The sequence below is a fragment of the Coffea arabica genome, chromosome 2e (assembly GCF_036785885.1).
Source record: "Coffea arabica cultivar ET-39 chromosome 2e, Coffea Arabica ET-39 HiFi, whole genome shotgun sequence".
Taxonomy (NCBI): Eukaryota; Viridiplantae; Streptophyta; class Magnoliopsida; order Gentianales; family Rubiaceae; genus Coffea; species Coffea arabica.
Window position 1 is genome coordinate 3,639,917 of NC_092313.1, and position 16,491 is coordinate 3,656,407.

General features: G+C 38.3%; 2 protein-coding genes across 5 annotated transcripts; one reads left to right on the forward strand and one right to left on the reverse strand.

Moving 5' to 3' along the window:
• The first annotated feature begins 2,050 nt into the window (after positions 1-2,050).
• LOC113725178 (8-amino-7-oxononanoate synthase) lies at positions 2,051-6,509 on the forward strand. Of its 4 annotated transcripts, none has more exons than XM_027248182.2 (11): positions 2,052-2,395; positions 2,609-2,751; positions 2,861-2,968; positions 3,385-3,623; positions 3,723-3,764; positions 4,264-4,351; positions 4,641-4,774; positions 5,281-5,369; positions 5,734-5,884; positions 5,972-6,040; positions 6,334-6,509. In XM_027248182.2, exons 1-11 carry the CDS (start codon positions 2,164-2,166, stop codon positions 6,458-6,460), a joined length of 1,422 nt encoding a protein of 473 aa, XP_027103983.1. In that variant the 5' UTR covers positions 2,052-2,163; the 3' UTR covers positions 6,461-6,509. The 4 variants fall into 4 exon arrangements, with proteins under 4 accessions (XP_071934281.1, XP_027103983.1, XP_027103984.1 ...); XM_027248183.2 differs by having other exon boundaries at positions 4,273-4,351; XM_072078180.1 differs by lacking the exon at positions 5,972-6,040 and having other exon boundaries at positions 2,051-2,395.
• A 62-nt stretch (positions 6,510-6,571) lies between these two features.
• LOC113720512 (protein DYAD-like) lies at positions 6,572-10,946 on the reverse strand. The gene is made up of 9 exons (XM_072081523.1): positions 10,751-10,946; positions 10,362-10,504; positions 9,442-10,250; positions 8,924-9,307; positions 8,736-8,795; positions 8,462-8,615; positions 8,309-8,362; positions 7,350-8,072; positions 6,572-7,224 (listed from the first exon to the last, which is right to left on the reverse strand). Exons 1-9 carry the CDS (start codon positions 10,851-10,853, stop codon positions 6,997-6,999), a joined length of 2,658 nt encoding a protein of 885 aa, XP_071937624.1. The 5' UTR covers positions 10,854-10,946; the 3' UTR covers positions 6,572-6,996.
• Positions 10,947-16,491: the final 5,545 nt, after the last annotated feature.

Genomic DNA, 16,491 nt, shown 5'->3' on the forward strand with positions numbered 1-16,491 from the left:
ATACCCCCTCCAATGTTTGTTTGCTAGAGTTTTCCCCTCTCTCATTGGCAATACATAACACGCTATCACACACACACACGAGTCCATTGAAAACCTGAATCAATGAAGAAATAGGAAATTCGGAAAAAAAAAATTTTTTTTTGCTGCTTTTATCTTCATCAGAAGCAGTAGTGGAGCCGGCTGTGGCCGCTGCGGCCCTGCTTGCTCAAACATTTGTCACACACACAGTACAACAATAGGTTTTCCATTGTGGCATTTTCACAAACAGTTTGAGGGCATAAATATATTATATACACCTAATTTTTCTCTAATTATTGTGGTACATAACTTAGCCCAATTATATGCAATCCAACCGAAAATTTCGGTCTTTCACAGTTAATAGCATATTTAGCTCATCGAGAGAAGTAACAGCAGAAAATCCCACTTGCAGAAAAAAAAAAATCTAAGGATTGTGCCAAAACACTCCCTTGATCTAGTAAGGTCTGTGCACTTGTTAGCCTCAAACACAGTCTCTTTAGGCTTCCCCTCCCCTCTAGTGTAAGATAGATATGTTATATAATAGTTGTTGTCTTCGGAAAAAAAGAGAGAGAAGTAACAGCAGAAGATCAATCTACTTTTTTTTTTTAATCATATTTTGTCACAAAACCACTAAATAAGTACACAACAATCAAACATTTAAATCTTAGAGTTTCAAGTAGACAAGAATTGCCTTTGCCGCCAGTGTAGCATTCTTTACCACTTAGTTTTGGTGTCTCCCATTTATTGTTCTCAAATTTCAACAGTTGAGTTGTCCACATAAAAAGCTCCTCGAGTTTAGATGATAATTTAGAGTTTTGGAGATCTAAAATGTGTGATGATACTGCAAAATGCTAGAGAATATGAACCTGAAGAGGATTTCGAGGGGAAGTTTTATCAACTGAAAGGTTGGTGATTGAGTTGAGTAGAAGATGGTGATAATTGAGAATTTGTTGCCAATTTCTTTTTCCTCCCCACTTTAGTAGACAATTTCGGTTTTTCTCCCCCTAATTAATAGTCAAATATAATCTAAGTATGATCTCGCTTGTAATTCCTGTATTACCCTTGGTTGACTAGTGATTTTTTGGTTGGAGAAACTTTTACTAGTGGTGCTGCCACAGTGGGACCAAATTAGCTAGAGTATTAAAGTTTAAGGACTAAATTAAATTAAAAAAAGTTTACGGAAGGTTAGCTTAAGTAAAAAGTTAAAGAACTAAATTAGCATTTTCCCTCATATAAAGTTGTAATTTGAGAAAGTTTTATATATATATTTGGGATAATTTCAGAAACCTCCCTTGAGTTTTATTTTTCCTTCTTATTCCTTTCTTTTTAATTTTTGCCAATAAAACTGTAGAACCACCACTATTACTTTTAATTTCTATTGTTACTAAATGTCTAACTAATGATTTTTTTTTTGACGAGTTAACTTTATATGTAATTCAATATTTTTGCTGATCTTTATTTTCTATTTTTGGTAGTAAAATTAATAATAAATCAAAAAGGAATGGTCCAAAAGCACAACTAAGTTATGACAATCCCACTATTCAAAAATTTCATAAACTCTAAATGAATTATTTTAACATTTTCTTTTCTATCTTATAAATTTAAATTCATAATAAAATATTATCAAAAGTATCTTATCATAGTGATAAAATAATTATTATAGTTGTTTATCAAACAGTAGGTATGGAAATGCAAATTTTGATACTTTTTTCTGTATAATTATACTAGATAATCTTATAATTTTATAGGGAAGTAAATTAAAATTTGCCGCATAAGGGCGTTTTTTGATATTGATTTAAAAATTTGGCCAAATCAATATAATTTTAAGATTTTTTTACTAAAACTATCAAATTAAGGGAGATAGGTGTAATTTTTTAAATTTTAGGGGAGCTTAATGAAATGCTTAAAAACCTCAGGGGAGGTTTCTGAAATTATCCCTATATTTTTGCAACTTTAAGAATTACTACTGATTTTACCAGAATCTTATTTGATTAAAAATCAATAAATAAATAAATAAACGGCCTTCGCGGTTTAATACACTATTTGCTATATAGAGGGGCACTGCAGTGCAGTTTCCCGGTGGGTTTGTCTACGTTGTAGCCTCCGCCCGAAATTCCCACACATACGGCAGCGGAGAAAGTGGGGATGGCTGCGTGGTGCTGGGATTACTGGGTGGCAGAGGCTCTCTTAAAGCTCGAGTCTTTAAAGGTTATGCGATCTCTGAGACCCATCCACCTAATTCGCCCCGAATCCAACCAAACGGAATCAGATGAGCTAGAGTTTTATGATGGATTGCGGCAATGGGATAGAGCCTCCGTGGAAGTTCAAATTTCAGAAACCACATTCCAAAAATGGCTGCAAGACATTCCCAGTTCCGGTACTACATTTGCTTCCCTCCATCCCATTTACCTACTGAAAACTTGTGGAGTGATTAATTTTGTTTGAGAAGAAGCTCTTTTTTTTTTTATGCATGTTTCTTGCTGTGATTCTATTTTTGAAGGATGAAGAAAAGAAAAGCAAGTAGAAAACTTGTCACGAATTGCATGTGCATTGTTTTGGTATTTTATGTTTTATTGAATTGATAAAACAGGGGATGACACTGTAATTGGGAACGGTGAGGATGATGATGGAGCAGGGCCATGTGGCGGAAAGTTCAAGAAGTTATTAATTTTCTCTGGGAATGATTACCTGGGCTTGAGTTCCCACCCAACTGTTATCAAGGCCGCTGTAAAGGTGATTTTTTTTTAATCAATATGTTGTTGAGTTATGGATTCTCCTGATATCAAATGGAGAATTTTGGTTAATAACTTGTGTTGTGTTGTGGTTTCCCCTGACAAATTAGGCAGCTCAGTTGCATGGGATGGGACCCAGAGGTTCTGCATTAATTTGTGGTTACACAAATTACCACAGGTTGCTGGAGTCGGCGTTAGCAGACTTAAAGAAGAAAGAGGTAGTTTCAAAATTTTCATTCAGTACCCAGTAAATGCAGATTTTTCAAAAGGTTTTATTGATAATATTTTTATTTCAAAACTCTAAACAATCAAGTGATAAGAAAAGTGGTTATGACCATCCATATGATAAAATTTTTAGTTAGGCATGATTCAACTAGGTCATGGTTGCAATGAAGCTTAAACCCAATGAATTGGTTCTTGCCTCCCATGTCTATTGCAGCAATATATTCATTATAGATTTCATTTCTTTGGAAGGCAATGTATATCACGTATAAATAGATGGGATGTAACTTCCTATTTCATGTACTGTGGTCAATAGATGGTCAAACTTTACCTGCTATGCTTTTGATCATAATGAAGGGTTGATGCTGCTGGATTTAGACTGATGAATTCTTGCTCTAATGTCACATATTAGGATTGCCTTCTTTGTCCCACAGGCTTTGCAGCCAACATGGCACTTATCACAGCAGTTGGAAGTGTTGGTTTGCTGTTAGCTGAAGGGGGAAAACCTAAAAGGGATGAAAGAGTTGCCATTTTTTCTGATGCACTCAACCATGCATCAATCATCGATGGTATCCGCCTTGCCGAGAAACAAGGGAGTTTAGTCAACATTGTCTACCGACACTGTGACATGGTCCACCTTAATTCGTTATTGTAAGTTTCTGTGATGCACTTTGTCAATTCTTTTTCTGTCATTTCTGTATTATTTTACCATATTTGTGCATCTCACAACAATATATTTGTATATAACAGGTCAAGTTGCACGATGAAGAAGAAAGTTGTTGTTACTGATAGGTTAGTCATACCACATGGTTGTGGTTACTTCAGCTGTTTGGCGAATCAGAAACATTATCCTGGAAATATGTGCAAAAAGAATGTTTTTGCTGTGATTGGGATTGTGGGCCAGAGTTGAAACTTCATATATCTATGTCAGAGAGATCGAACAATGAGAGGCTTTAAATAGTTTGATTCAGTTGCAAAATTGTCTAATGCTCATCATATTATCCTCTAAAAAAAATTTAAGCTGGTCTCATGCTGCTTAGTTCTCTCAGTGTGGACTCGTAGTTCATCTTCTGTGATGATTGCCATACTGTCTGCTTATCTGTTTAATCCTTTTCCTTTGAAACTCCATCATTCTCTTGGTTATTGTACCAACGACCGGTTACTAATTTAGTAACAGAGTAACTAATGTTTTAGAACTAGAGATGGAGCTATTCCTGGTGATAAAGGGGCCTCCAATCACCTTGTGGTTACGCTTCAATCCTATCTCTCAGTTGCCTGTTTTCTTTGCTAGCTTGTTCAGTATGGATGGAGACTTTGCACCAATAGTTGAGCTTGTGAAGCTACGCAGGAAGCATGGTTTTTTGTTGGCAATTGACGATGTAAGTGTCTTGTAAGTTGATATGCAATTCAAAATTTAAAAGTTGATTGCATGATATGTAATTAGTAAGGTTGTGATGGCCATATGTGAACACGTCAAAGTTTCCCCTAAGTCTCTTGACTTATCATTTTAGTGATGAAGTCCATATGGAGTATTTACCGGATGAAAGATGAACTTCATATCTAGGAATCACTTTGATTATATTTTGCCTGAGGTTTAGCATATCTATTTATTTTTCATCAGTAAAAAGTAACTAATCCAGAAAAGTGCTTGTTGCATAATTTGTCTAGGCTCATGCAACATTGGTTTGTGGCAAAACTGGTGGTGGTGCTGCAGAGAAGTTCAAGTGTGAAAATGATGTTGACATTTGCATAGGCACTTTAAGTAAGGCTTCTGGTTGCCATGGTGGATTTATAGCCTGCAGGTAATTTTGCTAATTGCCTGTTTGAAGGTAGTGGGCTTTTGTTTGGAAGGAAGGGGGTAAGAAGAAATGAGAATTCCACACACACTCTTTTTTCCAAGTTAAGCGGTCCCTAATGGTTTTTCAAAGTTAAATTCTGTTTATGAGTTCTGTTTTGCTCTATCCTGTTCTAGTGGTGCAAGTTGTTATGCTTAAATATCTTTTACTGTTAATTGCATCAGTTTCTTAGATTTGTTAAAATCTCAGCTAACCGTTCGCTTTTGTTCATTTTTATTTAGTTTTTTGTTTGTTCAGAAACTGATAAATGGCAAGGAAATTTTTTTTTTTTTCATTTAAAGGTTTGTAATAAGTATGTTGTGTCTGGCTCTTGGATAGATTGCCTTCCAGTGACAAATAAGAAATTAAAAATCAAACATACAGAGATGAATTTACCAGTGATTGTTTACACTAGTGGTGCAATTAATGTTTAATAATATATCAACATTTTCCATTTGATGCTAAATTAACAGCAAGAAATGGAAGCAACTGATACAGTCAAGGGGTCGCTCTTTCATATTTTCAACTTCTACTCCGGTACCAATTGCTGCAGCAGCACACGGTAAGCTTAGTTTATAGAATTGGAGTGGGTTAGTCTATCCAGTCCCTCACACTGTAGTATTTCAATTCAAGCACTTTTGCCTATTGATGGGGATACCAGGTGCCACTTTATGTGCCATGAACTTCTATAAATTAATGAGCTGTCAATAGTGTAAAAAGACATTGCGGGGCCATAGTCGAATTGATTTCTAAATGCAGTCGATGTCTCAACTTCGCATGACTAAGTTCATGAATTTAACGTGAAAGCTTTTAACTGAAGAGACGACTACATATTGTAACTCAGAAAGGATAGCGATTTTGTAAATTGGGGCTTTAATCTTTCTTTTCTTAGATTCTTTATTGAATTTAACTTATTCCCTTTGCAGCTGCTGTTAATGTAGCAAAACAGGAGACATGGCGTAGAAAGGCCATTTGGAATCGGGTACTAGAATTCCGTGCCATGACAAGAATTCCCATTACTAGTCCCATTATTTCCCTTATTGTAGGGAGTGAAGTGAAGGCCTTGGAAGCTAGCCGGTAATTCCCCTCTTTCCCCAATCCCTCCCTCTCTTTAAAAGTTTCTGTGTCATCATTGCTCCTAACCATGTGAATTATGATGAATAGGCATCTTCTGAAATCTGGTTTTCATGTAACCGCTATAAGGCCCCCAACAGTGCCTTCAAACTCATGCAGGTTTGTCGGACGCTGGAATCTTTTTGATGATCCGAACTTCTTTGCCATTTATATGCTGTTGTCCAAACCACACAATTCACTGTTGTACCCTGCGTCAATGCATTATTTTTGTCATCCATTTTGGAATGGTTCCTCCTGCGCTCACTATATGGTGAAGTTGCAAAACCATTCTTGTTAGTTGTACCTTTAAGTGTCTTAGATGCAGTAACTTGACAATAATTTGGTTTGTTCTGCAAATTTTTCTTGTTTACTTTAGGCTTTCTGATCATATCAAAATTGCCTACCTTTTCTAGGTTAAGGATAGCTCTGAGTGCTGTGCACACGCGGGATGATTTGAGAAAGCTCGTAACTGCATTGTCTGAATGCATCAATTTTGAGGAGATAGGATTCAACTGTAAAAATTATTCATCCAAACTGTGATCCTATTTGTTCCTTTATATAATTGCTTAAGGCATCTTTTTACTGATAAGATTTGCAGCTTTAAGTTTTTTTATTCCCTAGATATAACCATCTAGATTTTGGTAAAATAGTCTGAAATGATCCACCAATGCTCCTCCATCCATTTTCTTCCACTATGTCAGCTGAAGTGGATAAGGGAGATTCAATATCTTCAGTTGGAGTAGATGCAGTGTATCCTTATTGCAAGTACCAGGACGAGAACAAGTTAAAAATGGACAAAAGAAGTTACACATTGAGAGACTTGGTGAAATAAGTACTAATAAATCACCAGCCAACCCTTGTTGCTCCAACATGCAATATTACGTTCCCCCAGGAGAGGGATCAAATTTTCACAGTTTCATTCACTACTGAAACTGAAATCCTTAACTCTAGGACCTTGGAAAACATCCTACTGCCCTCAAGCTCTTGGGCCCTAAAGAGCAATACTAGCTTCCCGCTCAATTCAGAAACAAATGTAAAATGAAATTCAGTTTAAACTTCTAATCACCCAATTCAGCTCAACCCTGGCTGGACTGATCAGAGGCAGAGTTAGCAGTTGCCAGAGCTAGCCAATTCCCCATTGCCTTCTCGGGGGACAAGCATGAAGCTGATGAAGAGCAGCACTTGGTTGGCTGCTTCTGGAGATGTCCCGTTGTTTCACTTGCTGCATTATTACCACAGCCAACCCCACCAGTCATCACTTCCCAAGGTCTACTTGTCTCCTTTTTACCTTCATCGGGTAGCAACTGCAGGATACAATTGCAAAACACCCTCACTAAGCATTTTAACGGATAAACCAGGGCATAAGTTTCATGGCATGGATGGACTCAAAAAGAAAAAGAAGAAAAGAGAAAGGTGGAAACTTTAGTACCTGAGGCATCAAAGTAGAAGTTGCAGCGGGACGTGGTAAAGATGAAGGGAGGCCAGATAATACTTCGACAGAATTATAAGGAACATCATTTAGGTTGATAGGAGTTGTTTTCTTGTTTGCAGTGGTGGTGGTTGTCACAGTGGAGGAGTCACTGTGATCCCCATGGTCATTAGATAATGTGGAGACCGTGACTTTCACAGCACGTCTCTCGGCTAGAGGCTTCACTGGAGAAGTTGGTTGGTGGTGGTTGTTAGTGTTGGTGGTATGGTAGTAAGGGAGCAAAGGGGGAGCCACGGCAGTGGAGGAAGAGACTGAAGGTGGAGTTGGGACCACTAAAAGATCCTCAACCTGGACCACAACCCGAGGGGACACCATATTGTGGCTAGTAGTGCTACCGGTGGCGGTGTTGTTGCAGATGTTGCGGGCCATGTTTGGCCAAAGGAACGTCCCCTGGGGCTTGCAGATCCTGAACCCACTCTTCAGCCTTTCGATCTTTGCTGCTTTTTTCTCTGCCGTTGCTGCTTCCGCTGCCGCTGCATTTTCTGCTTTAGCTGAACCCTCCAGCTCCCCAACATTTACTACTACTTGTACTTCTTGCTCCTTCGTCCCTTTCTCCAATTCCACGATCTCTTTTCCAGCAGTACCAGACTCCTTTGACACAATTAATTCGGTGTTGGACCGTGCTCCTCCTTTAGCTTCCGGCATGAGCTTCTTTATTTCTTCCTGAATTCCATGTATCCAATCGAGTATGTATCAGTATCATACTCAACAACGGCATCATATGCAACCAAGATATTTGTGTCATCTATGAATATTAGCACGTTACAACGAGTTATTCAACTAATTAAGAACTAGACACTAAATAGTACTGCATGCAATTAGAACTCGTTTAATTGAGAGAGAACGTCTAAGCTACAGAGGCTTAAATCAGATTTCTTGAAGCATCAGATAGCTGCTACCTCTATTCCTCTTGCAAAATCTTGAATGACAATTAATTGATCCTTGTACTTCTCCTGCCCCAAAAAATCAAAGTAATATGGTCAAGCAAAGGTTTCTTCAACTTTAAGTACTTGAATGAGACACTAATATGCTTTTTGTAAGTACTCATATACCAGTGAAACGGGTAGTTCGGTAAGATGAGACTTTGAAGAAACCAATGAATTAGCAAGCTGATCGAACTTTTCACTGATGTCGCACTGATTTGACGAAAATCCAATAGCTTGGTTTACCCCTTGCTTCTTGTTGGAGACAAGCTTGTCAATCTCTCTGATCAAGCAAGCAGACCATAAACATTAAAAGAGAAGCACTCAAAGAGAAGTTCATCAGAGCCATTAATTTGCTATTCCGGTGAAAGATGTGATCATTATTAGAAAGTTTAGACTTGACCTTCTTAGCTTTCCAACTTCCTCCTCCAGCTGCTTTCTGGGCACCATCTCCAGTGCATTTCTGGTAATACAGCAATGTCCACCAAAGAAAAGGTTAAACATTAAAACCCAACAAAAAAGACATGCAAGCGTAACTAGCTATCAGTTTGTGCAAATTAATTAGTACGTAGTATGTGGTATCTATTTTACCTTTTAAGATGGGAAATCTCTTCTTTCAAGAGCCTCAACTCCTTAGCGCAGATAGGGTCCTGAGTGGGGCAGTCACCAGGCTTCCATCCAGGTGGTGGGATCCAATAGGGATCATTCACACCAGCATCCTTCCTTATTTTGACAAGATCAGCACTTTCTAACCAGTACTCCATCGCACCATCCGCATTATGCCGCCTCCTGAACCGTTCTTCTCCACCTGGTGCAAGCTTACCGGCCATGTGCTTGAGGAGATGATCTAACAGCCCAGTGTCCCCAATCTTCTTCCTTGCCTCTGCCCTCAGGTCGGGCCTGAGAATTGGGTTACCAGCTGTGGCCCCCTTGGCTTTCATAACCTCCAAAAGGTTCTTTGTTGCAAGTTGGTACCTTCATACATAGACGCATGGAAAATCAAATTAAGGCAAAAAAAAAAAACCTAAAAGTCCATTAAATGCTGATCGTTATTGTTTTAATGTCGACGAATACAAGAAACACGGAGTAAACATTTTTTATGTTCTTACCTCTCAGCAGACCATCTATCTTTGGGGTTTTCCATCACTAAGAGTTCCCGGCATTTGTTTCTGCCCCTCCTGGCGTGAGTCTTCTTAAGCTTCTTCTTCTTCTTCTCACGTTCAACTTTCTTTGCCTTCTGTCTGGTAGTACCATTTCTCAGCTTGTACCTCTTTCTCTTGAGATTTCTATTCATCTCTTGGGTCTCCTCTTCTGCCTCAGTTTCTTCGTTTGCAACATCAGCCACGTCGTCTTCCCTTTCATCATCATCTCCATCATCTTCTTCCCTTTCTTCTTGTTCATCCTTCTCGTCATCTTCTTTGTTATCATCGTCATCATCACGATCATCATCATCATCATCATTAACATCGTTATCATCTTCATCTTTAGCTTCTGCTGGTTTTCTAATGACTTCAATTGCCTTTTTACCACCTGTTCTAAAACTCGAAGGAGACCGAAGGTTGCCACTCATGTTTTCTTTGTGCCTTTCCAGAAACTTGACCTGTCGTCGGGTTCCCCACCGAACCATTCCCATGCCCTTGAGCTCCGTCAAACAGTTGCCATTCCTGTAACTATTGTCCTCTTCAGAAACATTGACTGCAGCAGCATTCACCAACCAGAATCCCTCCAAATGCTTATTCTCGGCAAACTCCTGAGAAGGGATCTGCCGAAGGAGCACTTTGGCAGCAAGCACTGTTCCCATCACAAACTTCTCATCTAAGGCTGGATACATCTCTCTGATGCTGTTGCTAAAATAGGTTTTAAGCGACTCCATGCTCGGAAATCTCATTGCCACATTCAGCTCTGTCTTCTCACTGACCTGAGAATGGGAAAAGAATTTTTTTTAAAAAAATTCAACAATAATCCATGTATCTGATTTTTGTATTGGAAATTATCTATATAGATAAGCAGTCAGAGGAAGTATGCTAACCATGGCAACTCTGATGGACCTGAGTTGAACAGGAGTTCGAGGAGGTAAGTGAAGATGGTCAATCTCGTAAACAGATCCAACTTCCACTTCCACGTTGTTGAATAGGAAATCTGCAGATTGAACTTCCTGATCCACATCATTTGCTGGGTACCAAAACAACATGTTATCAGAAAACATTTCTTTTTTCTTTTTTGGATTCTAGTCAGTGCTTTTCAACGTAATTATGCCAAACTTTTATGCTTAGTCCAAAAACAACATAAATGAATCCAAAGCAGAAATATATTAAAGCTGATACTGCAGGCTCGGGAAGAACCAAAAGGAAAAAAAGAATGCATTGTGAACGATAAGGACATGTATGTCTGCACAAAGTAGTATTGATCGAGCAGTACCCTTGAGCTGGAATGGGCAGCGGAAGGAGTTAGGAAGTGGAGTCGAAGAGTGTACGCCGTTATTGACTGACTGATGATCTTGCAGTTTTGAACACTGATCCATTTCCTGAAAAAGCTAAACCAATCTTCAGACTCAGAACACGCACAACGCACACTTTCACTCTCTTTAGTCTCTTCCTCAGTCTGACTGTGTGAGGTTGGCTGTATATACCATATGTGTAGACAATTTGATCACAAAACACACACACACACACACGCACTGAAGGTCTCTCTGGGTTTATAGAGACAGCAAGAATATACAGTTATACACCCCAGCTGGTTACAGCATATACTGTTTAACAATTTTTATCACTACTGTCAGAAATCACTAGTTGCTATACTGCTACTGCTACGATGACGATCATGCTGTCCCTTACCCTTTTTTTTGGAGAGACATTTATTTTGGGGGGGGGGGGGGAGGGGGGGGAGGGGGGGGGAATAGGTCACAATCATTTCAACAAAGATTTGATTTTCGTTGTGTGTGTGTGCGTGTTTCTGATTGATTAACCAACCAAGGCATGCACACACACGCCCTCCGAGCTGAAAGCTGCTTTTTGTAGCCTCATAATTACAAAAAAAAAAAAAAGACACCTTTTTTAAGGCGCGTGGGTAGCGAATTCTACTCTATTTCAACCTCACCAACTTGGCTAAAGCGCGTCTGCTTGTGAAACAAGAAAGTGGAAAAGAGAACATGGTCAGCAACAGAAAGCAAATGTGAAACTCTGCGTGAGAGGTTTATTGGTTTCGAGAGAGAGAGAGAGAGGAAGTAGTAGTATTTGTAAATCTAATACACATGCATGGAGAGGATGAAGGAAATCAGTCAGTGAGAATTAACTAACAGCTAGCTTACCATAAAAATGGCTTCTTTGGATTTTCTGAATCGCCTTCGTCGATAGGTTTCCATAAACATCTTTAATCTGCATAAATGGATAAAAACTGAAAATTGGTTTTTTTCTTTTTTAATTTCAGCATCAAAATTTAACGAAAAACAAAAACGAAATTGGACGGAGCTTAAATGGGGACGAGTTAAAAAAGCACAAAGGGACAAAGATACGAGAATTAAATTTCAGCGAAAAGACAGCAGAAAAAGTAGGACTGGAACTAGGGTTTCTAAAAAAGCGGAGAGATGTCTGACAAAAAATGAATACTTCTCTCTGGATAGTAATGCAGTTAATACTGCGGTTGAGAGACCAAAAAATATAGAAATCAACCCAGAGAATAGCAGTCTCAGCAAGCTCCAATATCCAACTCTCTCTTCATAGTTGCCCACAAACGGATAAGAAAGGATCACACACGGTCGTAAACTTGCAGAACCAGATACACATATCTAAATTTTGGAGTAGCTAAAATAAATGTTTCATTCGATATAAACTTTGGGAGTCTTTAACTGGAAATCAAAAAATGAGAAAAAAAAGGAAACGAAAATTAAAATGAACGAAGCTGAAAGCAGAAGGAATATAGTAAGACCAGAAAAACTATATACGAAGGAGGAGGAAACAGGTAAGTGTAAGAATAACCACAGCAAAAAAAAAAAAAATTTTAAATGCTCCAAAGAATCAAAAGGCATTTGAAATCAGCTACTGTACTTGCTACGAAACCCTAGTTTGGAAAGACGGACTTGATCATAACTTTTTGGTTTTGCTGAAACCCACGGAGCTAGAGCTAAGTACTCGGAAGTGTTTTTTTCCCTTTCCCCTTCATCAGAAAGAGAAGAAAAATGCTTCAGAAACCAAAACCCACCCTGAGCCGTGGATATACTCAGGAAATGGAAAAAAGTGGTACCTCTTGAGGAAAATAATCAAGCCTGCAGGTTAATCAATCTCGTGAACTGTAGTAGGATATATATATATAAAATGATTGAAGAGAAAAAAGGCCTCCTTGGATCTTCTACATATACTGTAGTTTCTCCAGAAAGTGATGGTGATATTTGAGAGAGAGAGGGACGGAAATGATGCTTATAAGCAAATATATATATATATATATATGTATGTATGTATATAAGCATGCAATGCATCGGCACCACCATTTTCATTTGCATTGCCATACGTGCTGTAGGCTGTAGCAATCTCACGTGTCATTGCCGCTGCGATTCCGGGAATATCTCTTTCTGTTTTGGTCCCCGCCACCCTACTTTTGTTCCCAATTTTACCCTTCATCACATTTATCACCACCCAAACATCCCTCCACTCCCACCATCACAGCTGCGCCATGCATGCAATTTCAAAATGGCGTCTTTCCTCTTTTCTTTCTTTCTTTCTCTCCTTTTTTTTTTTTTTTCATTTCTTTAGTTGATTAAACAAAATTTGTCCACCTTCTGCATAAAAGTTTGAATCGAAGACGATGCAGTGTGTATTACGGATATATAGCTTAAATTGCATAATCTTAAGGGCTAAAATGTTTCTAATGTCAAATATGCATGAGGAATCAATTCACTCGATTTTGATGTTGAGCGCATATGTCCTACAAATACACTTTAACTTTACTAATGTGCACAATTATATATCATAGTAAGAGTTACAATATTTTGGCTGGCTATAGGTTTGGACTTTGGAGCGGGTATTTCATTTCTAGGTTCTAAATTATTTATGATCTCAATAGAATTTCGCAGACATTAATGGATTAACTTTTTTTTTTTTGATAAAATTTTTAGAAGTTGGTCATGCTTTAATCTTAGATCATAAAATTGGATAATTGCTGGAACTTCTCTTGGGATTTCTGACAGTTTCACCTAGCATTCTTCTAATTTTGCGGCCCGGGAGAAGAGGCCCCACTCCACACCGAGCACGTTAACAGCGGGACTCGAACCCTGGACAAGTAAGGAAGGTCGCCATACCCTAAGGAGGGGGAGTGAACCGCTCGAGCTATCCCGTGGGGACAGAAAACCAGCCACGAAAAGTGGCAAGTTTGTGGGAGGCAGGGATTGAACCCCTGACCTCCAGCATCACCAAAGAGGGTGATGACCACTGGACCAAATGGCCAGTCATTGTGAAATGGCTTCTTCAAATCAAGGTGATTTTGCAAATCATTAGTACTTTTTTTTTTATTTTACTCAAACAATCATTTTACAAAACCAATCTCCAATGGAAGAAGTAGCATTTTATATACAAAAGTACAGCTTGTACGCTGTTTACTTCGGCTATTGGAAACTTTTAATTTCCGCTTTATGACCACAGCTCCACAGACACAAACACAGACCTGGGCACTAGGCCCAATGTGAGTTGGATCTTGGGACCCATTATCCAATAGGCAAAGAAGGCTAGACCTACATGACTGGCTCTGGACTACTGACTTTATTGTCCGATCGTCGACCTCACTTCTACTTGTTGATCCTCAAGGATGCTGCTATTCTTGTACTTTAAAAATCTGTGCTTGGCCCTTAAATTTCTTGGCTTCGTGCACTTAAAAGTTCAGAACTTATTACCACTTAATTAATAGAAAATGGCATGCTAATTTTGAATAACTTTTTTATACCCTAAAAATGTATGATTTTTTTTCAAACTAACAAGTTTAAATTATGTCGCATAATATGAATTTAAATTTAAAATTCAAATAATATACATGTAACATAAATCTATAATTGCTAGTATGAAAAAAATCACTATACTATCACTCACTGTATAAAAAAAGTTAATCTGCTAATCAATATTGCACTGCCATCATTGCAATCGAAGTGCTTGGCATAGACTTTTTTTTTTTTTTTGAAGATGATAATTGTATAACTTGTTGTATTCTAAACTATATGGGAGGAGGAGTCTAGAAAGGCTTATATGAGAAATTAGCAGGTGTATAAAATTTACTAGGCTAAAGAAATGCTTTGATACAATCTTTAAAATTTTTTCGCTATAAGCGATATTTAGGTCGTGTTTGGATTGCATTTTCCGTGATTTTTCATAGAAAAATTACTGTAGCGATTTGATGTATGTGAGGGAAAAAGGTAATAGGGAAATGTGATCACGGAAAACAACGTAATTTTTGGAAACCGGCAATCCAAACAAAGCCTTAAACTTTCACCTACAGCCAAGGAAGGACTTAAGACCCTTTTGGTGGACACCAACCCAAGCTCAGTGGTTGCTTGGCATAGACTTTTTGCGAGCTTGTGTTTTGAGAGCCTACTTGTTCTTTTATAAGCATAGACATAAAGCAGATCGCTGTTGCCCCAACCCAAAATAAAGGCATTACATCAAAAAGCCCATCTCGCACACAAACCCTCGTCACCGGCACTATTTCTGTAGCATTATTACTGACGACTAAATGTTACAGGCCTAAACACATCGCATCCCAGCCCATAAATTCAAACCATTCATCTCCTCACATGTAGAGCTGTTAATCGAGCCGAGTATTTGGTTGCCGAGCTCGACTCGAGTTTAATTCGAGCCGAGCTTGACTCGAGCTCGTTAGGAAAACGAGTTTTAAAATGTGTTCGAACTCGGCTCGTTAAATGTACATGTGGCTCGAGCTCGAGCTCGAGCTCGACTCGTTTATCACAAACGAGTCGAGCTTCACGAGCTCGAGCTCGAGCTCGTGCAAATTAATCTTAATAAAAACCTATAATTTTTAATTTTTATAATTTTGATTTCTAAAATGACAAATATGCCCTTCATTAACGAGCTCTAACGAGCTACTCGAGTATCTAACGAGCCGAGCTTACTCGGCTCGTTAACTAAACGAGCATGTTTCGAGCTCGAGCTCGACTCGTTAACCAAAATTAACGAGCCGAACTCGAGCCTTAACGAGCCGAGCTCTAACGAGCTTTCGAGCTACTCGATTGACTTAACAGCTCTACTCACATGCAGCCTAAAAGTACTCACTAAAAATAATACATTACAGAGAAGCGGAATGAATAGTGAGCTGGACGTATCACTGGAAGATACCATTACCACGCTATCACTGATCAACGGCGTCTGGTATAAGCAAGGACGGAGCCAGAAATTTATTTTTGGGGGGGCTGAAGTGTATGAAAAAAATTTTTTTGAGACGAAATAAATATATTTAATAAGTAAAATTTAGAATCAATAATTATAAAAATAATAAAAACATATAATTATACATACCCAAAAATTTGTTATTGATTAACACTTGAAGTATTGGTAGTTGTTGCACTCGAATAACGAAGAGGAGGCAATTGCATTCTGTGAGTCTTCATCCGTTGAAAACGCTGCAATATTTGCTCATTTTCAATTGTTGCAAAAATATCCTTCTCGATGTATACAACCACACAGTCATTCATCCACTCGTCTCCCATTTTGTTGCGCAAATCAGTCTTGACAATATTCATTGCAGAAAATACTCTTTCAACAGAAGCAGTCGCAACTGGTAGAACTAATGCCAACTGGATCAGACGATAAACCAATGGAAAAACTGTATTTTTACCAGTTTTAACCATTTGTTGAGCAAGACTTCTTCTGAAAATTGAGGATCGCGTTGCACATTATAAATATAATTTCGAAGTTGAGACTCAAGATATAAATAATCGTTACTTGAGAAGTTTTCAGGATATAAATTAGCAAGACGGAGTAGTTTCTGCACATTGAATTGAGAGAAAGAACTTTTTGAATCAAGACATGCTATGCAACTAAGCAATTCCGTGCTAACTTCCGAGAAACGATTAGTATATATTGAAAAAAAGATGATTTGGTGTTTTAGTTTTCTCTTTCTTATAATATAGATGCCATAGAATCGTAAGGACTAGAATATGTTTCTGA